The sequence below is a fragment of the Bos indicus genome, chromosome 26 (assembly GCF_029378745.1).
Source record: "Bos indicus isolate NIAB-ARS_2022 breed Sahiwal x Tharparkar chromosome 26, NIAB-ARS_B.indTharparkar_mat_pri_1.0, whole genome shotgun sequence".
Classification (NCBI taxonomy): domain Eukaryota; kingdom Metazoa; phylum Chordata; class Mammalia; order Artiodactyla; family Bovidae; genus Bos; species Bos indicus.
In genome coordinates this window covers 18,427,108-18,450,981 of record NC_091785.1, presented here as the reverse complement: position 1 = coordinate 18,450,981, position 23,874 = coordinate 18,427,108, and the positions used below count along the sequence as shown (strand labels likewise).

General features: G+C 40.1%; 1 protein-coding gene across 5 annotated transcripts in view; it reads left to right on the top strand.

The window, feature by feature from the left end:
* Positions 1–23,874, top strand: part of ARHGAP19 (Rho GTPase activating protein 19) — a 70,384-nt gene continuing 46,510 nt past the window's right edge. Inside the window, exons 1-2 of one of the 5 annotated variants that reach the window (XM_070780589.1) lie at positions 111–379; positions 13,519–13,824. In XM_070780589.1, the coding sequence (XP_070636690.1) occupies positions 13,655–13,824 (170 nt within the window). In that variant the 5' untranslated portion in view covers positions 111–379; positions 13,519–13,654. Of the gene's footprint in view, positions 80–110; positions 380–13,283; positions 13,825–23,874 lie in introns of those variants that run through there. The other 4 variants (XM_019953009.2, XM_070780591.1, XM_070780590.1 and 1 more) reach the window with 4 other exon arrangements.

Here is a 23,874-nt window from a genome sequence, read left to right as displayed (position 1 = left end):
GTGAAAGAAGTTTGCTGACTAAGATGGCGACTGAGGCGCAGAGTGAAGGGGAGGTGCCAGCCCCGGAGCCTGGCCGGAGGTGAGCCCAGTTCTTGGTCCAGCTGCCTAGGAAACGAGGCCGTGGGCTGGTCGTACTGACGCCTTTCTCTTGGGTCACGGTGACCCAGGGGGCCAGGCTTTGTTCCTTTTTTCTGCGGCGTTTCTCATCTTTGCGCCTGCAGGGACTGAGGCTCGGTGGTCTGGCGCCGGCGCTGGGCACAGCCAGGACCCTGGTTGATCCTGCTGATGCTATTGGGAGGTCCACTAGCGGGGTTGGCTGCAAACCGACTTGTTTGTGGTGGCAACGCTGCGTGCCTTTGCGCTGAGACTCATCTCAATGGTGAGGAAACAAGCCCAGAGCTGTTAAGCGAATTCCCCAACGTCGCACAGCGCTGGGAGAGAACGCTGTCAGATCAGATCAGATCAGATCAGTCGCTCAGTCGTCTCCGACTCTTGGCGACCCCTGGTCTCCCGCATTGTAGACAGACGCTTTACCGTCTGAGCCACCAGGGAAGTAGGGGGAGAACGCTGTCAGTACTTTTTAATCTCTTCCGAGGCAGTTTATATGGTTAATTCGGAGCACAGATTTGAATGTCGTTTAGATATGGATTTGAGTCCTTGGATCAGTTAAACATTTGAAAATTTTTAATGTAATGAAAACATTTAGCATGAGATCTACCCTGTTGATAAAATTTTAAGAGCACAGTGAGTGTTGTCGACTGTAGGTAGTGTTGTGCAGTAAATCTCAAAAGCTTATTCATTTTGCTTAACTGAAACTTTAAGTAAATAGTAACTTCCCATTGCTCTTCTCCCAGCTGCTAGCAAGCCCCATTCCATTCTTTAATTCTGTGACTTTGACTATTTTAGACATCTCGTGTAAGCGTATATCTTATATAAGTGGAATCATTTGTCTTTCTGCAACTGGCTTATTTCAGTTAGCATAATGTCCTCAAGTTTCATCCATACTGTCACATACTGCAGAATTCTCTTTTGTAAAGGCGAGTAATATTCCGCTCTATGTATATACCATAGTTCACCTGTATCTATTCATATGTCCATGGACATTTAGGTTGTTGCCACATCTTGGCTATTGTTAATTATGCCTCAGTGAACATGAGACTGCTAATAATTCTTTGAGATCCTAATTTCATACTTTTGGATAAATACAAAGAAGGAGATTGCTGGGTCCTAGGGTAGCTCTATTTAAAATTTTTTTTGTGAACTTCTAGGCTACTTGCTGCTGTTGTTTAGTCTCTAAGTTGTGTCTGACTCTTTTGCAACCCTATGAACTATAGCCTGCCAGGCTCCTCTGTCCATGGGATTTCCCAGGCAGGGATACTGGAGTGGGTTGCCAGGAGATCTAGGGATCAAACTGGTGTCTTCTGCATTGGTAGGTGAGTTCTTTACCACTGAGCTATGCACTGCCCTATTTTGTTTTCCTCCCAGCAGTGTACAAAGGTTCCAGATTCTCCAGGTCCTCACCAACACTTTTTTTTTTTTTTTTTTTAATCATAGCCATCCTGACAGATGTGCGATGATACCGACTGTGGTGAGGAACAAGGCAAGGCTGCCCACTCTTGCCACTTCTGCTCAACATAGTATTGGAAGTCCTAGCCAGAGCAATTAGGCAAGAAAAAGAAACAAGGAGGGATTGAAATAAAAAAAGGAAGAAGTAAAGTTATCCCTCTTTGAAGACATGATTTTGTATGTAGGAAATCCTTAAGATGCTAACAAAAAAAAAACTATTCGAATTTATAAACAGGTTCAAGTTGCAGGATACAAAATTAACATACAGAAATCAGTTATGATTCTATACGCTAAGAATGAACTATCTGAAAAGGAAATTAGGAAAAGAATCATAATTATAGGAGCACTAAAAACAATAAAATACTTGGGCCAATTTTTAAACTTCTCTCAGCTTCAGTTTCTTCATTTGTAAACGGACATAATGATGTCTACTCCAGAGAATGTCAGGATTAAACCAGACAATCCTTTTAAAGCTATCAGTGCTGAACCTAGTAGTTAATAACCACTCCATACTTAATAGTTTTTTGTTCTTCTAGTAGAAGAACTAAAGAACAGATCAGAGGAATCAGTTTAGGAAATCATTGCTTTATTTCTACAGAGTGTTTTCTCCCAAGTTAGCACACTCCCAAGATAGCTTTTCCTAGAAAGAATTTCTAGGTGGTTTTACCCCAGCTTTAAGAACTTAGTTGTCTTAATTGAGAAAATGCATATTGGAATTCAGCGAAAGAAAAAAGAAAGTGAGGTCGTTCAGTCGTGTTCGACTCTGCAACCCCATGGGCTGTAGACTACCACACCCCTCCATCCATGGAATGTTGTGAGTACTGGAGTGGGTTGTCATTTCCTTCTCCAGAGGATCTTCCCAGCCAAGGCATCTAACCTGGGTATCCCACAGTGTAGGCAGACGCTTTACCGTCTGAGCCACCAGGGAAGTATTAATTCAGCCTGGAATTCAGTAGAGTGAGCCTATTTACAGTGTTGTTTGTTGAGTCTCTAAGTCAAGTCTGACTCCTTTTTTTAAAAAAATTATTTTTTTATTGAAGGATAATTGCTTTACAAAATTTTGTTGTTTTCTGTCAAACCTCAACGTGAATCAGCCATCAGTTCAGTTCAGTCGCTCAGTCGTGTCTGACTCTTTGCGACCCCATGAATCCCAGCATGCCAGGCCTCCCTGTCCATCACCAACTCCTGGAGTTCACTCAGACTCACGTCCATCGAGTCAGTGATGCCATCCAGCCATCTCATCCTCTGTTGTCCCCTTTTCCTCCTGCCCCCAATCCCTCCCAGCACTAGAGTTTTTTCCAATGGGTCAACTCTTCAAATGAGGTGGCCAAAGTATTGGAGTTTCAGCTTTAGCATCATTCCTTCCAAAGAAATCCCAGGGCTGATCTCTTTCAGAATGGACTGGTTGGATCTCCTTGCAGTCCAAGGGACTCTCAAGAGTCTTCTCCAACACCACAGTTCAAAAGCATCAATTCTTCGCCGCTCAGCCTTCTTCACAGTCCAACCCTCACATCCATACATGACCACAGGAAAAACCATAGCCTTGACTAGATGGACCTTTGTTGGCAAAGTAATGTCTCTGCTTTTCAATATGCTATCTAGGTTGGTCATAACTTTCCTGCCAAGGAGTAAGTGTCTTTTAATTTCATGCTGCAGTCACCATCTGCAGTGATTTTGGAGCCCCCAAAAATAAAGTCTGACACTGTTTCCATTGTTTCCCCATCTATTTCCCATGAAGTGATGGGACCAGATGCCATGATCTTTGTTTTCTGAATGTTGAGCTTTAAGCCAACTTTTTCACTCTCCTCTTTCACTTTCATCAAGAGGCTTTTTAGTTCCTCTTCACTTTCTGCCATAAGGGTGGTGTCATCTGCATATCTGAGGTTATTGATATTTCTCCCGGCAATCTTGATTCCAGCTTGTGTTTCTTCCAGTCCAGCGTTTCTCATGATGTACTCTGCATATAAGTTAAATAAGCAGGGTGACAGTATACAGCCTTGACGTACTCCTTTTCCTATTTGGAACCAGTCTGTTGTTTCATGTCCAATTCTAACTGTTGCTTCCTGACCTGCATACAGATTTCTCAAGAGGCAGGTCAGGTGGTCTGGTATTCCCATCTCTTTCAGAATTTTCCACAGTTTATTGTGATCCACACAGTCAAAGGCTTTGGCATAGTCAATAAAGCAGAAATAGATGTTTTTCTGGAACTCTCTTGCTTTTTCCATGGTCCAGCGGATGTTGGCAATTTGATCTCTGGTTCCTCTGCTTTTTCTGAAACCAGCTTGTACATCTGGAAGTTCACGGTTCATGTATTGCTGAAGCCTGGCTTGGAGAATTTTGAGCATTACTTTACTAGCATGTGAAATAAGTGCAATTGTGCAGTAGTATAGGTATACATATATCCCCTCCCTTCTGAACCTCCTTCCCATCTCCCTCCCCATCCCACCCCTCTAGGTTGATATAGAGCCCTTGTTTGAGTTTCCTGAGCCATACACAGCAAATTCTTGTTGGCTATCTATTTTACATATGGGAGTCTGACCTTTTTGCAACCCTCTGGGCTTTAGCCTGCCAAGCCTGTGTTGTATACATTGCCCCAGTGTAAATGAGTAAAACTTTTGGTTGGTATCTGTTGGTGCTGTTTGTATTGAATAGGAGAATGCACATCTCTGAAAGCTGGGTTTGTGGCTAGGACTTGGACTCCTTACTTAGCAGAGATGGGAGTGGTAGTATGTTATTTCATATTTTATAGGGAAGAATTTTCCCCTCTTGAAGCTGCCTGTAAATGGTTGGATCATTTCCCTCCCCAGAAACCGTAGAGGGAATTGATGAGTTTGATTAGATCATCCTTTAGCCTGCTCTAAAATCTTGAATTGTGATGAAAATCTGAAGAAAATCTGAAGACAAAATACCGTTCGACAGCAGGAATAGTTTGAATTTCTTTAAAGGATATTGCTATTTGAATTTAAATTTGGGGCAATAGTATTAGTTACATAATCAGTTGATATTCACAGACTGTTATCTGAACCTGAAGTAGTTCATAGAGAAGTTGAGTTTTCTAAGGGCTTTTTGAGGGCAGGTCATGTATATTTTTATTATGTATTCCCAACAATTAGGTTTGTGTAGGTGGTCTACAGTTTACTGGCCAATACTTTGGCCACTTGATGCAAACAGCTGACTCACTGGAAAAGACCCTGATGGTTTTGAAAGATTGAGGACAAAAGGAAAGGAGGGGAGCAGAGAATGAGATGGTTGGATAGCATCACCAACTCAGTGGACATGAACTTGAGCAAACTACAGGAGATAGTGAGGGACAGGGAGGCCTGGTGTCCTGCAGTCCATGGGTTCGCAAAGAGTCAGACACGACTTACTGACTGAACAATAATAACAAGGTGGTCAGTAATGAATGAATAATAGTTTTTGGTATTTTTAAGACAAAAATATTACCTTGTGATAAATGCCATGCAAATTACTTTATGCTCTGCAGATATTAACCTTTCTAATCTTCTGTTGGTGATATGGTCGCTTGTAGTCCATAAAGAAGAGGAAAGAATTGTCTATTTGCACAAAGCAATATATATTTGCATGTTGAATGGAGAATATATGATCATCTGTTTAGAACTGTTTTGCTTTCTAGTTCTATTTCTTCATTATTATTTTAAGCCTGCATCTAATAAGGGAAATCCACAAATTGAAGCTATCTACTCTACCAGTAGTAGTATAAAAATAATAGAAAAAAAAGTAGAGACTCTCAAGGGCCAAAGAGAGAAAAAACAAAAGCAGGAAAAGAATTATAGCCACCTACCCACATAATTGGCAGTAGGGAAATATGGCTCAGTATTTTTTGAGTTGAAAAGAGGCATAAAAAGAAAGTCCTAACTATTATTAGATGAAGAGGGGAAATTGATAACAGAGTCACAGGCTTTTTAACCTCAATATTCCCTGAAAAAAAGAAACCCACTGTGAACCAGAAAAGCAAACAAGAACATACAGGAGTGGAGAGAGGCAGAACAAGTCCTGGAAGTGATAGCATTTGTGAAAAGTTGGAGACAGTTAATATACCAGCAGTGTCTAAGTTTTGGAGCCCTGCCCATGGGACTTAGGAATAGCAGGAAGCTTTGGAACAGACTTTGGGATAGTTACATCCCAGTTTGGAAATGTTTTTGGAGGATAAGGAAGGTGTCTGAAGATGGGGAAAGTGCCCTGTATCCTGCTGAATCACTACAGTGTAGACTTAGTAAAGTCCCTTTTTAAAATTACATTGTTCTTTTCTCTTAGAAGACAGCAGTGTGGCCCTTCAAGAAAAGTGAGACAGAACCTGTTGATCTTAGGAAGAATTTTCTGTTCTCACTTGTAAAAAAAGTAGAAAACATGGTTTAAATGTCTGAATCCAGTTTTTTTGGCTGCTGAGCTGTGAGGCGTTCGAGATCTTAGTTTCCCGAACAGGGATTAATGGGCCCATAGCAGCAAGAGCACCGAGTCCTAACCACTTGACCACCAGAGAACTCCCTGAATCTAATTTTTTATTTGTACTGTCAAATTCTGTGAACTGAAATGAGGAATAGATTCTTTAGGGGTCTTTCTTGAATCAGAATCTTTTTATTTTGCATTTTTATCAGTTTATCTGGCTTAGAGAGTTTATTTACGGGCAAGGGCACTCTTGATGGAAGGAGAGGGGAAAAAGAAAATAGAATTTTAAAGTTAATCTTTATAAACTGGTCAATGGGCTACCTTTCTTTGCCTCTAACCTTTAGCTGTAGAGTTTGTAAGGTTAAACAGTGTTGAAGAAGGAGGTTTCTGGGTGGTTGTGGAGAAGGTCCTCAGAGAGCAGCAGTCTTTTTGTTAATGCAAGTTCAAAAAACTGTTCTATTTGTTAAATGGACTTAAGGACTGATTCCATTCAGGTTCATAAGCCAATTGATAAGGCAATTTAGGTAATTTGCATAAAGTATATAAATGAACTTATTTGCACTCATCTCACACGCTAGTAGGAGAAGGCAATGGCACCCCACTCCAGTACCCTTGCCTGGAAAATCCCATGGATGGAGGAGCCTGGTAGGCTGCAGTCCATGGGGTCGCTAAGAGTCGGACACGACTGAGCAACTTCACTTTTACTTTTCACTTTCATGCACTGGAGAAGGAAATGGTAACCTACTCCAGTGTTCTTGCCTGGAGAATCCCAGGGACGGAGGAGCCTGGTGGGCTGCCGTCTATGGGGTCGCACGGAGTCGGACACGACTGAAGTGGCTTAGCAGCAGCAGCAGCATACGGTAGTAAAGTAATGCTCAAAATTCTCCAAGCCAGGCTTCAGCAATACATGAACCGTGAACTTCCAGATGTTTAAGCTGATTTTAGAAAAGGCGGAGGAACCAGAGACCAAATTGCCAACATCCGCTGGATCATGGAAAAAGCAAGAGAGTTCCAGAAAAACATCTATTTCTGCTTTATTGACTATGCCAAAGCCTTTGACTGTGTGGATCACAATAAACTGTGGAAAATTCTAAAAGAGATGGGAATACCAGACCACCTGACCTGCCTCTTGAGAAACCTATATGCAGATCAGGAAGCAACAGTTAGAACTGGACATGAAACAACAGACTGGTCCCAAATAGGAAAAGGAGTATGTCAAGGCTGTATATTGTCACCCTGCTTATTTAACTTATATGCAGAGTACATCATGAGAAACGCTGGACTGGAAGAAACACAAGCTAGAATCAAGATTGCCGGGAGAAATATCAATAACCTCAGATATGCAGATGACACCACCCTTATGGCAGAAAGTGAAGAAGAACTAAAAAGCCTCTTGATGAAGGTGAAAAAGGAGAGTGAAAAAGTTGGCTTAAAGCTCAACATTCAGAAAATGAAGATCATGACATCTGGTCCCATCACTTCATGGGAAATAGATGGGGAAACAATGGAAACAGTGTTTATTTTTTTGGGCTCCAGAATCACTGCAGATGGTGACTGCAGCCATGAAATTAAAAGACACTTACTCCTTGGCAGGAAAGTTATGACCAACCTAGATAGCATATTGAAAAGCAGAGACATTACTTTGCCAACAAAGGTCCGTCTAGTCAAGGCTATGGTTTTTCCTGTGGTCATGTATGGATGTGAGAGTTGGACTGTGAAGAAAGCTGAGCGCCGAAGAATTGCTGCTTTTGAACTGTGGTGTTGGAGAAGACTCTTGAGAGTCCCTTGGACTGCAAGGAGATCCAACCAGTCCATTCTGAAAGAGATCAGCCCTGGGATTTCTTTGGAAGGAATGATGCTAAAGCTGAAACTCCAGTACTTTGGCCACCTCATGCAAAGAGTTGACTCATTGGAAAAGACTCTGATGCTGGGAAGGATTGGGGGCAGGAGGAGAAGGGGATGACAGAGGATGAGATGGCTGGATGGCATCACTGACTCAATGGACATGAGTCTGAGTGAACTCCAGGAGTTGGTGATGGACAGGGAGGCCTGGCGTGCTGCGATTCATGGGGTCGCAGAGTTGGACACAACTGAGCAACTAAACTGAGCTGAACTGAACAAACCAGAAGTAGATTCATAGACATAGAAAACAAGCTTATGTTTACCAAAGGAGAAAGAACACATACTATATCTAAAATAAACAACAAGGACCTATCTGTCAGTAGCACAGGGAACTATCTTCAATATCTTCTAATAATCTGTAGTGGAAAAGAATCTGAAAAAAGAATATGCATACACACATATATAACTGAATCACTTTGTCTGAAACATTGTAAATCAACTATGCTTCAGTAAAAAATGAAAAAAGAATATACCTGATCTGTTTGTCAGATTGTCCCATTTTATGTTTGAAAGAGACTTACTACAGTTGATTGATTAGATTATTACTTCCTTTTGTTTTTTAATCAGCACTTATCAGTACTTTCTTCCTGAAGATACCTTCTGGCTACCTTGAGTAAACCCTATTGATTACATTTTATTAACCATGTTTCTAGAAATGCCAGAGTCCATCTATTTTGTGCTGATGTTTTGCTAGTTTTACCTGATCAGGGTTCAACTAGGACACAGAAACTATATAGTAATTTGAACAAAGAAAGTTTAGTATAAAGAGTTATTGATTCTAACAGGGAATTGGAGTAACAGGGGATTGGCTAATAAATAAAGAGATCGCTAAAGAATTACAGATAGAAACCAGCATCAACTATGCCCTGCATATGTATATCAAGTCATCATGCTGTACACTTTATAAATACTATATCTTATCATTTTGTCTGCTAATTATACCTTGATAAAGCTGGATAAAAAGAATCCACTATAATTCTTAGGGCTGAGATAGAATGTGCTAAGAAGAGATAGATACCCTAGGGCAGATATCCCACGTTGGAGCCACAGAATGGCAGAGAAATAATGTGGTAGAACTTGTTGGAAATTCACCTTCAGGAACCTTCCTGAAACCCACCCCTTTAGGATACTTGGGAAAGCTGTGCATAGGGAGATGTCTCAGGGATGACGGGGTGTGCGGGTGGAAAGCGGCTGGCTTATGGGTGCTGCTGACTGCTATAACATGAAGCCTATCAATGGAGAAGCTGTGCAACCTGCAGGAGCTTCCCTAGAGGAGCAGCCTGAAAGCCTAAAGGGAAAGGCCCTGCCTCCTCCTCTATCTCTGCAGTGTTCTTTATCAGTAATGCTGAACATTGTACCAGCTAGAAAAGGAAGTATACTTAGAGGCTCTGGCTCCATTTTTGCAGAGTAGGCAGTGATGGATGAGAGGCAATAAGTTGGTGACTTGCACATGGAAAATCATCTTATCTCCAAGTTCCTGGTTTCCCTTGCTGCAACACTGCCTAGGTCTATTCTATAGAGAATTATGAGGTGGAAGCTTCCATAAGCCTCTTATCCTTATCCATCAGAGGGCAGATGGAATGAAAACCACAATCACAGAAAACTAATCAAACTGATCACATGGACCACAACCTTGTCTAACTCAGTGAGACTATGAGCCATGCCATGTAGGGCCATCCAAGATGGATGGGTCATGCTGGAGAGTTCTGATAAAATGTGGTCCACTAGAGAAGGGAATGGCAAACCACTTCAATATTCTTGCCTTGAGAACCCCATGAACAGTATGAAAAGGCAGAAAGATAGGACACTGAAAGATGAATTCCCCAGGTCAGTAGGTGCCCAATATGCTACTGGAGAACAGTGGAAAAATAACTCCAGAAAGAATGAAGAGACGGAGCCAAAGCAAAAGCAACACCCAGTTGTGGATGTACTGGTGATGAAAGTAAAGTCCTATGCTGTAAAGAGCAATATTGCATAGGAACCTGGAATGTTAGGTCCATGAATCAAAGCAAATTGAAAGTTGTCAAACAGGACATGGCAAGAGTGAACGTCGACATTTTAGGAATCAGTGAACTAAAATGGACAGGAATGGGTGAATTTAACTCAGATGAACATTATATCTACTACTGTGGGCAGGAATCTCTTAGAAGAAATGGAGTAGCTATCATAGTCAACAAAAGAGTCCAAAATGCAGTACTTGGATGCAATCTCAAAAATGACAGAATGATCTCTGTTCGTTTCCAAGGCAAATCATTCAATATCACGGTAATCCAAGTCTATGCCCCAACCAGTAATGCTGAAGAAGCTGAAGTTGAATGGTTCTATGAAGACCTACAAGACCTTCTAGAACTAACAGCCAAAAAAGATGTCCTTTTTATTATAGGGGACTGGAATGCAAAAGGAGGAAGTCAAGAGATACCTGGAATAACAGGCAAATGTGGCCTTGGAGTACAGAATGAAGAAGGGCAAAGGCTAATAGAGTTTTGCCAAGAGAATGCATTGGTCATAGCAAACACCCTCTTCCAACAACACAAGCGAAGACTCTACATATGGACAGTGTTGACCAAGATGGTCAACACCAAAATCAGATTGATTATATTCTTTGCAGCCAAAGATGGAGAAGCCCTATGCAGTCAGCAAAAACAAGACCGGGAGCTGAGTGTGGCTCAGATCATGAACTCCTTATTGCCAAATTTAGACTTAAATGGAAGAAAATATGGAAAATCACTAGACCATTCAGGTATGATCTAAATCAAATCTCTTAGGATTATACAGTGGAAGTGACAAACAGATTCAAGGGATTAGATCTGAGAGACAGAGTGCCTGAAAACTATGAATGGAGGTTCATGACACTGTACAGGAGGCAATGATCAAGACCATCCTCAAGAAAAAGAAAGGCAAAATGGCTGTCTGAGGAGGACTTACAAATAGCTGAGAAAAGAAGAGAAGCGAAAAGCAAAGGAGAAAAGGAAAGATATACCCATTTGAATGCAGAGTTCCAAAGAATAGCAAGGAGAGATAAGAAAGCCTTCCTCAGTGATTAGTGCAAAAAAATAGAGGAAAACAATAGAATGGGAAAGACTAGAGATCTCTTCAAGAAAATTAGAGCTACCAAGGGAACGTTTCATGCAAAGATGGGCACAATAAAGGACAGAAAGGGTATGGACCTAACAAAAGCAGAAGATATTAAAAAGAGGGGGCAAGAATACACAGAAGAACTATACAAAAAAGATCTTCATGACCCAGATAATCATGATGGTGTGATCACTCACCTAGAGCCAGACATCCTGGAATGTGAAGTCAAGTGGGCCTTAGGAAGCATCACTACGAACAGAGCTAGTGGAGGTGATGGAATTCCATTTGAGCTATTTCAAATTCTAAAAGATGATGCTGTGAAAGTGCTGCACTCAGTATGTCAGCAAATTTGGAAAACTCAGCAGTGGCCACAGGACTGGAGAAGGTCGGTTTTCATTCCAATCCGAAAGAAAGGCAATGCCAAAGAATGCTCAAACTACTGCACAGTTGCACTCATCTCACGTGCTAGTAAACTAATGCTCAAAATTCTCTAAGCCAGGCTTCAACAGTACGTGAACCATGAACTGTGAACTTCCAGATACTCAAGCTGGATTTAGAAAAGGCAGAGAAACTAGAGATCAAATTGCCAATATCCGTTGGATCATTGCAAAAGCAAGAGAGTTCCAGAAAAACTTCTGCTTTATTGACTGTGCCAAAGCCTTTGACTATGTGGATCACAACAAACTGTGGAAAACTCTGAAAGAGATGGGAATACCAGACCACCTTACCTGCCTCCTGAGAAATCTTGGCCTACCTATGCAGGCCAAGAAGAAACAGTTGGAACTGGACATGGATCAACAGACTTGTTCCAAATCCGGAAAGGAGTAAGTCAAGGTTGTATATTGTCACCCTGCTTATTTAACTTATATGCAGAGTACATCATGCAAAATGCTGGGCTGGATGAAGCACAGGCTGCAATGAAGATTGCCAGGAGAAATGTCAATAACCTCAGATATGCAGATGACACCACCCTTATGGCAGAAAGTGAAGAAGTACTAAAGAGCTGAAAGTGATAGTGAAATGAAAGTGAAAGCTGCTGCTGCTAAGTCACTTCAGTGGTGTCGGACTCTGTGCGACCCCATAGACGGCAGCCCACCAGGCTCCCCCGTCCCTGGGATTCTCCAGGCAAGAACACTGGAGTGGGTTGCCATTTCCTTCTCCAATGCATGAAAGTGCAAAGTGAAAGTGAAGTTGCTCAGTCGAGACTCTTCGAGACCCCATGGACTGCAGCCCACTAGGCTCCTCTGTCCATGGGATTTTCCAGGCAAGAGTACTGGAGTGGGGTGCCATTGCCTTCTCCAATAAAATATAATATTATATAATATAATAATATTAATATAAATATATAAAATCTATATAAAAATCTATATAATATATATAACCAATTCCCAGATATATGAGAAAACAATGGAAAAAGTGAGAGACTATTTTTTGGGGCTCCAGAATCACTGTAGATGGTGACTGCAGCCATGAAATTAAAAGACACTCATTGGAAGAAAAGCCATGACCAACCTAGACAGCATATTAAAAAGCAGAGACATTACTTTGCCAACAAAGGTCCATCTAGTCAAAGCTATGGTTTTTCTAGTACTCATGTATGGATGTGAGAGTTCGACTATAAAGAAACTTGAGTGCTGAAGAATTGATGCTTTTGAACTGTGGTGTTGGAGAAGACTCTTGGGAGTCCCTTGGATCGAAAGGAGATCTAACCAGTCAATCCTAAAGGAAAGCGGTCCTGAATATTCATTGGAAGGACTGATGCTGAAGCTCTAATACTTTGGCAACCTGATGTGTAGAGCTGGCTCTCTGGAAAAGGCCCTGGTGCTGGGAAAGAAGGCAGGAGGAGAAGGGTGTGGCAGAGGATGAGATAGATAGCATCAGTGTTCCATGTACATGAGTTTGAGCAAACTCTGGGAGATAGTGAAGAACAGGGAAGCTTGATGTGCTGCAGTCCATGGGGTTGCAAAGAGTCGGACACGATACATTGACAGAACAGCAACAACAGCATGGATCTTTGCAGTTTCAAACTTGGGAAGATCCCAGCAGATATGTTGTTTACTGATAACTTTTCCCTCAGTTAAAACAGTATGTGTCTTTGAGCAAGCTACTTTAACATTTCTTGTCTTTTTGTTTGGGGTTACTGGTATATAGTTATATGAAGTTTTAAAAACTGATGTTTATAATGATCTGAAATATGTGTAATTAAAAGAATAATTTTATTTATTTAAGCCTATGCACAGTGAGCATGCATGCTTGCCAAGTCTCTTCAGTTGTGTCCAACTCTCTACGACCCTGTGGACTGTAGCCTGCTAGGCTTCTCTGTGGGATTCTCCAGACAAGAATACTGGAGTGGGTTGCCATTTCCTCCTACAGGGAATCTTCCCGATTCAGGGATCAAACCCACATCTCCTGCGGCGTCTGCATTGCAGGCAGATTCTTTACTGCTGAGCTTATGGTTGTGCTGAGTCTTTGTTGCTTCGTGGGCTTTCCTTTAGTCGTGGCGAGGGGGGAGTTACTCTCTAGGTGTGGTTCATGGGCATCTCATTGTGGTGGCTTCTCTTTTTGCAGAGCATGGACTGTAGGGTTCACAGGCTTCAGCAGTTGCTGCACATGGACTCCAGAGAACAGGCTCAATAGTTGTGGCTTGTGAAAATCTAGGAAGCACTGGAAAAATGGTATGGAAGGGAGCAGAGCAAGAGAGTAGATGAAAATGAAAAAACGAAAATATGGGAACAAGAGGGTGACTTACTGTAGAGGCTGCCAGCCACAGCCACAGGGGCAGGCTTTGGAGGCAGCGCTGATGAGCCCTGTAGGACGGGGTCTTGGAGAATGGAAACTGTCTGAAGGAGGAGGATGGGAGTCAGAGTGCTCAAGGTGAGTACTGTCAAACTCTGTCAAACCCTTCTCATCTTTAAGACCTACTGCAAATCTCAACTCTCCTTGTATAAGAGTGAAAGAGTCTCTCCTGCCTCTGAATTCTTAGAGCTTGCATTGTCTGTACCGTGCATCCAGCAGTTAATGATCTTGTTATTGTCTTTTGTGTTACAGTCTTTAGTGCCTACTGTAGGAAAACTGTTGTCCTTTTCTGTAATTTTAAAATATTATGCTCAAAGAATGCTCAGACTTCCGCACAATTGCACTCATCTCATGCGCTGGTAAAGTAATGCTCAAAATTCTCCAAGCCAGGCTTCAGCAATACGTGAACCATGAACTTCCAGATGTTCAAGCTGGTTTTAGAAAAGGCAGAAGAACCAGAGATCAAATTGCCAACATCTGCTGGATCATTGAAAAAGCAAGAGAGTTCCAGAAAAACATCTATTTCTGCTTTATTGACTATGCCAAAGCCTTTGACTATGTGGATCACAATAAACTGTGGAAAATTCTGAAAGAGATGGGAATACCAGACCACCTGATCTGCCTCTTGAGAAATCTGTATGCAAGTCAGGAAGCAACAGTTAGAACTGGACATTAAACAACAGACTGGTCCCAAATAGGAAAAGGAGTATGTCAAAGCTGTATATTGTCACCCTGCTTATTTAACTTATATGCAGAGTACATCATGAGAAACGCTGGGCTGGAAGAAGCACAAGCTGGAGTCAAGATTGCCGGGAGAAATATCAATAACCTCAGATATGCAGATGACACCACCCTTATGGCAGAAAGTGAAGAGGAACTAAAAAGCCTCTTGATGAAAGTGAAAGTGGAGAGTGAAAAAATTGGCTTAAAGCTCAACATTCAGAAGATGAAGATCATGGCATCTGGTCCCATCACTTCATGGGAAATAGATGGGGAAACCGTGGAAACAGTGTCAGACTTTATTTTTTGGGGCTGCAGAATCACTGCAGATGGTGACTGCAGCCATGAAATTAAAAGATGCTTACTCCTTGGAAGGAAAGTTATGACCAACCTAGATAGCATATTGAAAAGCAGAGACATTACTTTGCCAACAAAGGTCCATCTAGTCAAGGCTATGGTTTTTCCAGTAGTCATGTATGGATGTGAGAGTTGGACTGTGAAGAAAGCTGAGTGCCAAAGAATTGATGCTTTTGAACTGTGGTGCTGGAGGAGACTCTTGAGAGTCCCTTGGACTGCAAGGAGATCCAAGCAGTCCATTCTGAAAGAGATGAGCCCTGGGATTTCTTTGGAAGGAATGATGCTGAAGCTGAAACTCCAGTACTTTGGCCACCTTATGTGAAGAGTTGACTCACTGGAAAAAACTCTGGTGCTGGGAAGGATTGGGGGCAGGAGGAGGAGGGGACGACAGAGGATGAGATAGCTGGATGGCATCACTGACTCGATGGATGTGAGTCTGAGTGAACTCCGGGAGTTGGTGATGGACAGGGAGGCCTGGCGTGCTGTGATTTCATGGGGTCGCAAAGAGTTGGACAAGACTGAGTGACTGAACTGAACTGAACTGTAGGAAAACTGTTGTTCTTTTCTGTAATTTTAAAATATAGTGATAGATAAAAAAGGAACAGTTTTGTCAGAAGTTCACAAGTTTTGTGATCTACTTTATAAATAATTTTAAAAGTATAGAGTGAGTTAATGACAGTACATTTTATAATGGGAAATGTGTTAGTATCAAACTATAAAACTGTATAAAGCCATAGCTTCTAAGATAATCAGATGAAAAAATAAATAACAATATCAGTTATGAAATTAAATACAGGTGATTTGTTAAGCTGAACTATGAGATTGAACAATTGCTGTATGTATGTGTCTTAATTATATCAATACATTTGGGAAGTGGCGAACTTCATTAATTTAGGAACTATAAAGAATGACATTGGGATTACATAATGTAGAAGTTCTTCACTTGTTTTATTTTTATGGTGAACACAATTACAAGGATAAAACCAAGAATGTTTTTTGAAAATGAAATTAAAAAATGAAATTAATGAAAATTAATGAAATTAAATGAAGCTGTAATGAAATTAAAAATGAAATTAAAAAAAACTCACCAAATAACTCACCAAATAACAGGAAACTAACAATTAGGAGAAGATGAGAAACCAAGAAAGTGTACAGCAATAGTATTTAGTAACATTCTTGACATTATCTTCAAACACTTCCTGCTCTCTAAGAAAGTCAAACTTTAATCAGAGAAAGCTACATGCACTGTAGTAAGCCCTTTGAAATCTGACTAGGTTTGGTTTTTTTTTAAATCTGACTAGCTTTTTTATCGGAGAAGGCAATGGCACGCCACTCCAGTACTCTTGCCCATGGGGTCTCGAAGAGTCGGAAACGACTGAGCGACTTCACTTTCACTTTTCACTTTCATGCATTGGAGAAGGAAATGGCAACCCACTCCAGTGTTCTTGCCTGGAGAATCCCAGGGACGGGAGAGCCTGGTGGGCTGCCATCTATGGGGTCGCACAGAGTCGGACACGACTGAAGCAACTTAGCAGCAGCAGCAGCAGCTTTTGTATGGTTAAGTCTATTTATCATTTTAAAGTTTTCTGATTTTTGGAATCCCTACAATCTGTCATTGGTTGCAATAATAGTTTTTTTTTCACTCAGATAACAAGGTCTACTTTATTTTTTTCCTTCTGATCAGGTCATTTTGTAGTAGCTGTCCTTATGACCAAGCTCTCCTTAATTAGATCTGCTATTCAATCTGCTGCTTTTGTTAGGATGACCCTAAGCAAGAGATCAGTCATTTTTCAATCTGGATTTTTCATCAAATATGGCTTTTAAATATTAAAAATAAGTACACCAGTATGAAGCATACACTTACATCATTGTGTTAAATTTTCATTAAAATTTAAATTGAGAGTATGGGTATTAAGGTGTGTACGGAGGATAAAGCCTACATTTTTCAAAGCATAACTATTTTAACTGACACAATAGTTTCTTTTTAGGAGTTAAGAAATAAAAAGTGGTCCAGCAGGTAGATCTCTGCTTTCACTGCCAAGGTCCCAGGTTCAATCCCTGGTTGGGGAACTAAGATCTCATAAGCCCCGAGATATGGTCAAAAAAAATAAAATAATTTTTTTAAAGTGTTGAAAAGAAATTGGGATATTTAAATTAAAAAAATTTCATGCACCATAAAATTTCATATATTAGAATCCATCTTTTCAATATCACGTATCTCAACAGTTGGTGTCATTCAGAAAGTGTTGAGTGAGAAAGTGTATGATGTTTCCCCAAAGTGGTGGTTGCTTAAGATTTACCATAGTGGAAAAAGCGTCATAATTACTTCCAATTTCAAAGGAGTTTTGGCAAATACCCAAAGATCTCTTTAAAATAATAACACTTAAAAGATTAGCATGTATGTGCAAATGCAGTAAAAGAAAAATTATTTGCAACCTAATTTTCAAAGACCTTTCACAGGAGCTTCTGGGTGCCTATGTGCTAATTGCACTTATAGCTGAGCATTTGTATTTTTGAAAATAGAGATAGTGGAAAACAAAATAGCATCTTATAGTATTCGGTGAAATTTAAACTTTTGGGCACCACAGACTTAGTTTAGTTTGTTTTAGTTTGTTCCTGTACCTTACAGCTTCTTAAAATTACAAAGTACTAGGTAGATCACAATTAGTTTGAATTTAAATGACATGTGAGTAACTTGATTTCTTGTTTGGCTAATATGTGCCTCAGAAAAGCAACTCACTTTCTTATGCTAGCTGATGAAGAGACTTACTATTAGGTTCGTTGAGTACTGACTAAGATATTAAAACTCTTAAGAATTTTCAATATGTGAAGTTGTATAGATACGAACAGTCATGTGCCAGAGCAAAAGCATTAGCAGTCTCTTGGATAGTATCATTCTGGACTTTGGAACAAGTGGATTTAGAAGTAGTCTTTTGAAATGTAATCTGATCATAGGTAGAAATCTATTGGTTTTAATTGCCTGAGACTCATGGCATTTAAAGTCTATAGGAAAAGAGTCTCCTGAAGCTTTGACTGTACTTTTTTGAGGGGTAAACAGCTTTTATGTAATAAGAGAGACAATCTTTTGTCAGTGAAGCATCCTATAGAACTTTCTCCAAATAAATAGGGAATTTTCATGTTACTTTTCCAATACAAGTAAACTTTCTTCCAATTGTTCACCAGCCTTGGTGAGAAAAAGTAAGCGAAGTGGCAGAAACAGAATTAATACCAATTCTTGTGACACCCAAAGGGATAAAAATTGACAAATTAAATATATGTTAATTAACTTGCATTATTGGTACTCAGAGGAAGACAAATTAGTCCTTTAGACTGAGAACTTTCCATTGTCATTTCATAGGGTTAAAATCTTGACCACATTTGCAGAATGCTTAGGTTAAGAGGGTAAACGATGAGGAATTCCTTCATCTGCCACTTTAATTCCGATAAAGTTGCTCTAGTAGTCTGAAATTAGTTCAAGTTGGGATCAAATAAAGGGGCCAAATAAATTTTTGTAGACTGCTGCTGCTAAGTCGCTTCAGTCATGTCCAACTCTGTGCGACCCATAGACGGCAGCCCACCAGGCTCCCCCATCCCTGGGATTCTCCAGGCAAGAACACTGGAGTGGGTTGCCATTTCCTTCTCCAATGCAAGAAAGTGAAAAGTGAAAGTGAAGTCACTCAGTCGTGTCTGACTCTTAGCGACCCCATGGACTGCAGCCTACCAGGCTCCTCCGTCCATGGGATTTTCCAGGCAAGAGTACTGGAGTGGGGTGCCATTGCCTGAAGTCTAAATTAGTGTTAAGAGGTCCATATTACTAAACCTTGGGCAGCTAGGGCAGATCTTGGGATGTAAGTGTTTCAAAATTTTTGTTTAAGGAATTGGATATTATTTCCTGAAAAACTGTGGTACTACTTATCAGCCTTAACCTGTGTTATAAAAAACCTGCCAGCTTGAACACCTGGAGCCCACTTTATCCTTTTTGTTTATGTACAACTTTCATACCAGTTTAACTTTGGCTGGTATAGGTAGAAAAAGGGAGAAATAATAGCCTCTTGTTTAATACTTGTATGTATTCATATCTAACAGCTCTTCAATAAAGTGACACATTTAAAGCCATGTTTCACAGCTAAGGTTGAAAACATAGTAAGAGAGTGCATACTTCTCTCAGGGTGGTAAGTCAGGTTTAGACAACTTTAAATATAGCTCCTATTTTGAAAGATGTTGCCAAGATTGTGGTTCTTGGAGAACAAATCAAGTTAAGCAGTTCACTAGGGAGGAAACATTTAGTTTTGTGGGCATGCATTTTTGGGAGTAGTCAGCCAAAAGATACATCTGTAGGATACAGGGTTGTTGTTTTTTTTTTCCCACTGCCTTGAATTTTACAGATTCATGGGTTCAAAATGCTTTAAAAGCACTTGCATTTCATTTTTATGTAATTGATTTTTCAGCTGTGGATTTTGTTTCCAGTCCTTCACTAAGCATATCACCTTACATGTAGAGTTCCATCTAGTGGTAAAAGTAATCACTGCAGACTATTGGTATTAAAAAATACCCTTTTTAAGGGATAAGTCTTGCCTCTGTTACTCTTTGGGATGGTTGCTTAGTATATGCTTTTTTTTTTCTTCTATTCTTATAGTCCTTTATTTTAATTTTTAACAAATTTATTTATTTTAATTGGAGGCTGATTCTTTACAATATTGTGGTGGTTTTTGCCATACATCGACATGGATCAGCCACAGGTGTACATGTGTACCCCCGTGCTAAACCCCCCTCCCACCTTCCTCCCCACCCCATCCCTCTGGGTTGTCCCAGAGCACCGGCTTTGAATGCCCTGGTATATGCTCTTAAATACTGAAGTCTTTGCTATCTCTGTTTGCCTTTATACCTAACTACTAATTCTCCTGGTACTAGCCATCTATGCAAAAACTTTTATGATGAGGAAATTAATCTTTAGTATATACTGTATTTTGATTTTCTGTGATATTTACATCAAATTGTACCAAGATTTAGGTCAAATCTATACTTGGTTTTTTAAAAAAAATTGTCATGAAAGATACTGATTATACATACAAGTAATAATCAATACTCTTTCTAATACCCAGCTTCAACAAATCTCAGCATTTTCCATATTTACTTCAAATGAATCACTCCGTTTCCCCGCAGCCTAATGCTAATGCTAATGCTAAGTCGCTTCAGTCATGTCGGACTCTGTGCGACCCCATAGACAGCAGCCCACCAGGCTCCGCCATCCCTGGGATTCTCCAGACAAGAATACTGGAGTGGGTTGCCATTTCCTTCTCCAATGCATGAAAGAGAAAAGTGAAAGTGAAGTCGCTCAGTCTGGTCCGACTCTTAGCGACCCCATGGACTGCAGCCTACCAGGCTCCTCTGTCCATGGATTTTCCAGGCAAGAGTACTGGAGTGGGGTGCCATTACCTTCTCTGCCACAGCCTAATACTTTTTCCCAAAACAGTGCTAGCACCCTAGAAACTCTCCTTATGCCCTCTTGTCTTCTCATAATCACTAACCCCCAAACGTAACCATTATCCTGAATGGTAAATACATCTTTGCTTTTCTCTACAATTTGCTACTTAAGCAAGTACAATTCTTCCTTGCTTTACAATAGAGTTGAAAATTCATTTAATACACCCAACCTATTGAACATGATAGCTTAGCCTAGCCTAACTTAAACATGCTCAGACCACTCACATTAGCCTGTAGTTGGTCAGAATCATTTAAAACAAAGCCTATTTTATAATAAAGTATTGAATATCTCATGTACTATATTGAATACTGTATTAAAAGTCAAAAACCAGAATGGTTGTAAATGTTTTGGTTTACCCTCATGACCTCGTGGCTACCTGGGAGCTGTGGCTCGTTGCTGCTGCCCAGCATCACCAAACAGTATTGTACTACATATTGCTAGCCCAGGAAAAGATCAAAATTCAAAAATTTGAAGTAGAGTTTCTAGTGAATGCATATTGTTTTCACACCATCATAGAGTTGAACAATTGTAAGTTGAACCATTGTAAATTGGAGACTTATCTCTAAACACTATATTTTTTGTCTGTTTTTAAAATTTGATATGAAAATAGCATTATATAGTAAGTAGTTTGTGTGTGTGTATGTGTGTATGAGAGAGAGAGAGAGAGAGAAGGACATCTTTTGCTCAGTTATCTGTGAGATTCATTCATGATTGTGTATGTAACTGGACTTTGTCCTTTTTTATTGCTATAAAATCTCCCATTATTAAAGAATCTGCCTGCCAGCGCAGGAGACACGGGTTTGATCCCTGATCCAGGAGGATTTCACATGCTGCGGAGTAACTAAGCTCATGGGCCCAACTATTGAGCCTGTGCTCTAGAGACCGGGAGCGGCCACTACTCAGCCCTCGCGATGCAACTACTGAAGCCGGTGAGCCTGTGCTCCGGAACAAGAGAGGAAATGGCAGTGAGAAGCCTGTGCACTGCAGTGAAGAGCAGCCCTTGCTCGCGACAACTAGAGAAAAGCCCAGTACACGGAGGACCCACCCAGGACAGCCAAAAATAAATCAATACATAAGTAGCATTAAAGAAAATTGCTATTATATATGCCACATTTTAAAAACCATTCTGCTGGACATTTTGCTTCCAGTTTTGGCTGCTTAGAAATTAATGTATCAGTGAACATTCTTGCTTGGGATTTTTGGTGCCCATGTTGCTGCATGCACATGCTAGACATGTTTTTAGAATTGTTGCTCATAGGGTATACTTGTTCATTCATATTGTAGATAAGATGAAGCAGTTATAGCCCCACTATCTGTATAAAATAGTTACTTTATAAAGTTAGAATTATTTTCTCTAATCCTTGGTATTGTCAATTTTAGCCATTCTGTTGGATGATAGTATGTCATTGATTTTTAATTTGCAGTTCTTTGATGTCTAGAGGTATTGAGTAGTTTTTAAAATGAGAGTTTCTTGAAATCTCATGCTTGTTTTTCTGTTGGTTATTTATTTTTTCATATTGATTGTACGACATCTGTATATATTCAGGGTATGAGCCTTTTTTAACCATATATATTGTAGATATATTTCCCCACCATATATATTGTAGATATATTTTTTACTTTCTTAATGGTGTCTTTTGATAACATAGTTCTTATTTTAATGAACTCAAAAGTATTGAGCTTTTTCTTTGTGGTTGCTATTTTTAATGTGTAATTTAAAAATTATTTCCCCACTCTGAGTTCAATAATATATTTTTCTATATTAACCTTCTAGTAGGGTTACTGTTTTGTTTTTCACCGTTAGATCAATAATTCACCCAAAATTGACCTTGTGTATAGTGACATTGGAGAAGGCAATGGCACCCCACTCCAGTACTCTTGCCTGGAAAATCCCATGGATGGAGGAGCCTGGTGGGCTGCAGTCTGTGGGGTCGCTAAGAGTCGGACACGACTGAGCGACTTCAGTTTCACTTTTCATTTTCATGCACTGGAGAAGGAAATGGCAACCCACTCCAGTGCTCTTGCCTGGAGAATCCCAGGGACGGGGGAGCCTGGTGGGCTGCCGTCTCTGGGGTCGCACAGAGTCAGACACGACTGAAGCGACTTAGCAGCAGCAGCATAGTGACATAGGTGTCAGTTTTCACTTTTTCCCCCTATAGTTGTCCACATGTCTCAGCACCATTCAGTGAAAAGGTCATTCATTCCCCATTGATTTGTAGCACCTTATCCTGAGTCCAGTAAAGAAGAAAGGAAGTAATAAAGATCAGAACAGATGTTAGTGAAATAAATACCAAACATGTAACAGAGGAATTCAGCAAACCCAAAAACTGGAACCTTGACAATGCTAATAAAAATTGATAAATCTCTAATAAGATTCATAAATTAAAAAAAAAAAATTACCAGTATCAGGAACAAGGACGAGCAGATCACTATGGAACCTGGACACGTTAATAAGTTCCTCAGAGGATATTACAAACAAGTTTATGCCAATAAAGAAATATACAACTTATCAAAATTAATACAAGAAGAAATAGAAAATTTGAATAGTTCTGTAACACAAAATAAATTGAATATATATAATTAAAAACCTTACAAAGAAAACTCTAGGTTCAGATGACTTCATCAGCCAATTCCATCACTTAAGGAAGAAATGACAGTAGCACTTAAACTTTTTCAGAAAATAGAAAAATAGGACACACTCCCCAACTCACTTTGACAGGCCAGCACAACCTTGATATAAAACCTAATGAAGAAAAATATAAGAAAGGACAATTCTATGATAATCTCACTTGGGACATATATGGAGAAACCTAAACAAACAGTAAACCAAACTCAGCAGCATATAAAAATGATAAAACATCACTACAATATTTGGTTTATTCTAGAAATACCCAGTTGGTTTAACATTAGTCAGTACCATTCACTACATAAACAAAGGAGAAAAATTACATGATTATCAAAAATTTTTGATAATACTAAGCAGATACTCATGTGAAATGCTGGGCTGGATGAAGCACAAGCTGGAATCAAGATTGTGGGGAGAAATACCAATAACCTCAGATATGCAGATGACACCACCCTCATAGCAGAAAGTGAAGAACTAAAGAGCCTCTTGATGAAAGCGAAAGATGAGAGTGAAAAAGTTGGCTTAAAACTCAACATTGAGAAAACTAAGATCATGGCATCTGGTCCCATCACTTCATGGCAAATAGATGGGGAAACAATGGAAACTGACAAACTTTATTTTTTGCGGCTCCAAAATCACTGCAGATGGTGATTGCAGCCATGAAATTAAAAGACGCTTACTCCCTGGCAGGAAAGCTATGACCAACCTAGACAGCATATTAAAAAGCAGAGATATTACTTAGCCAACAAAGGTCCATCTAGTCAAAGCTATGGTTTTTCCAGTAGTCATGTACGGATGTGAGAGTTGGAGTATAAAGAAAGCTGAGCACTGAAGAATTGATGCTTTTGGACTGTGGAGTTGGAGAAGACCCTTGAGAGTCCCTTGGCCTGCAAGGAGATCCAGCCAGTCAATCCTAAAGGAAATCAGTCCTGAATGTTCA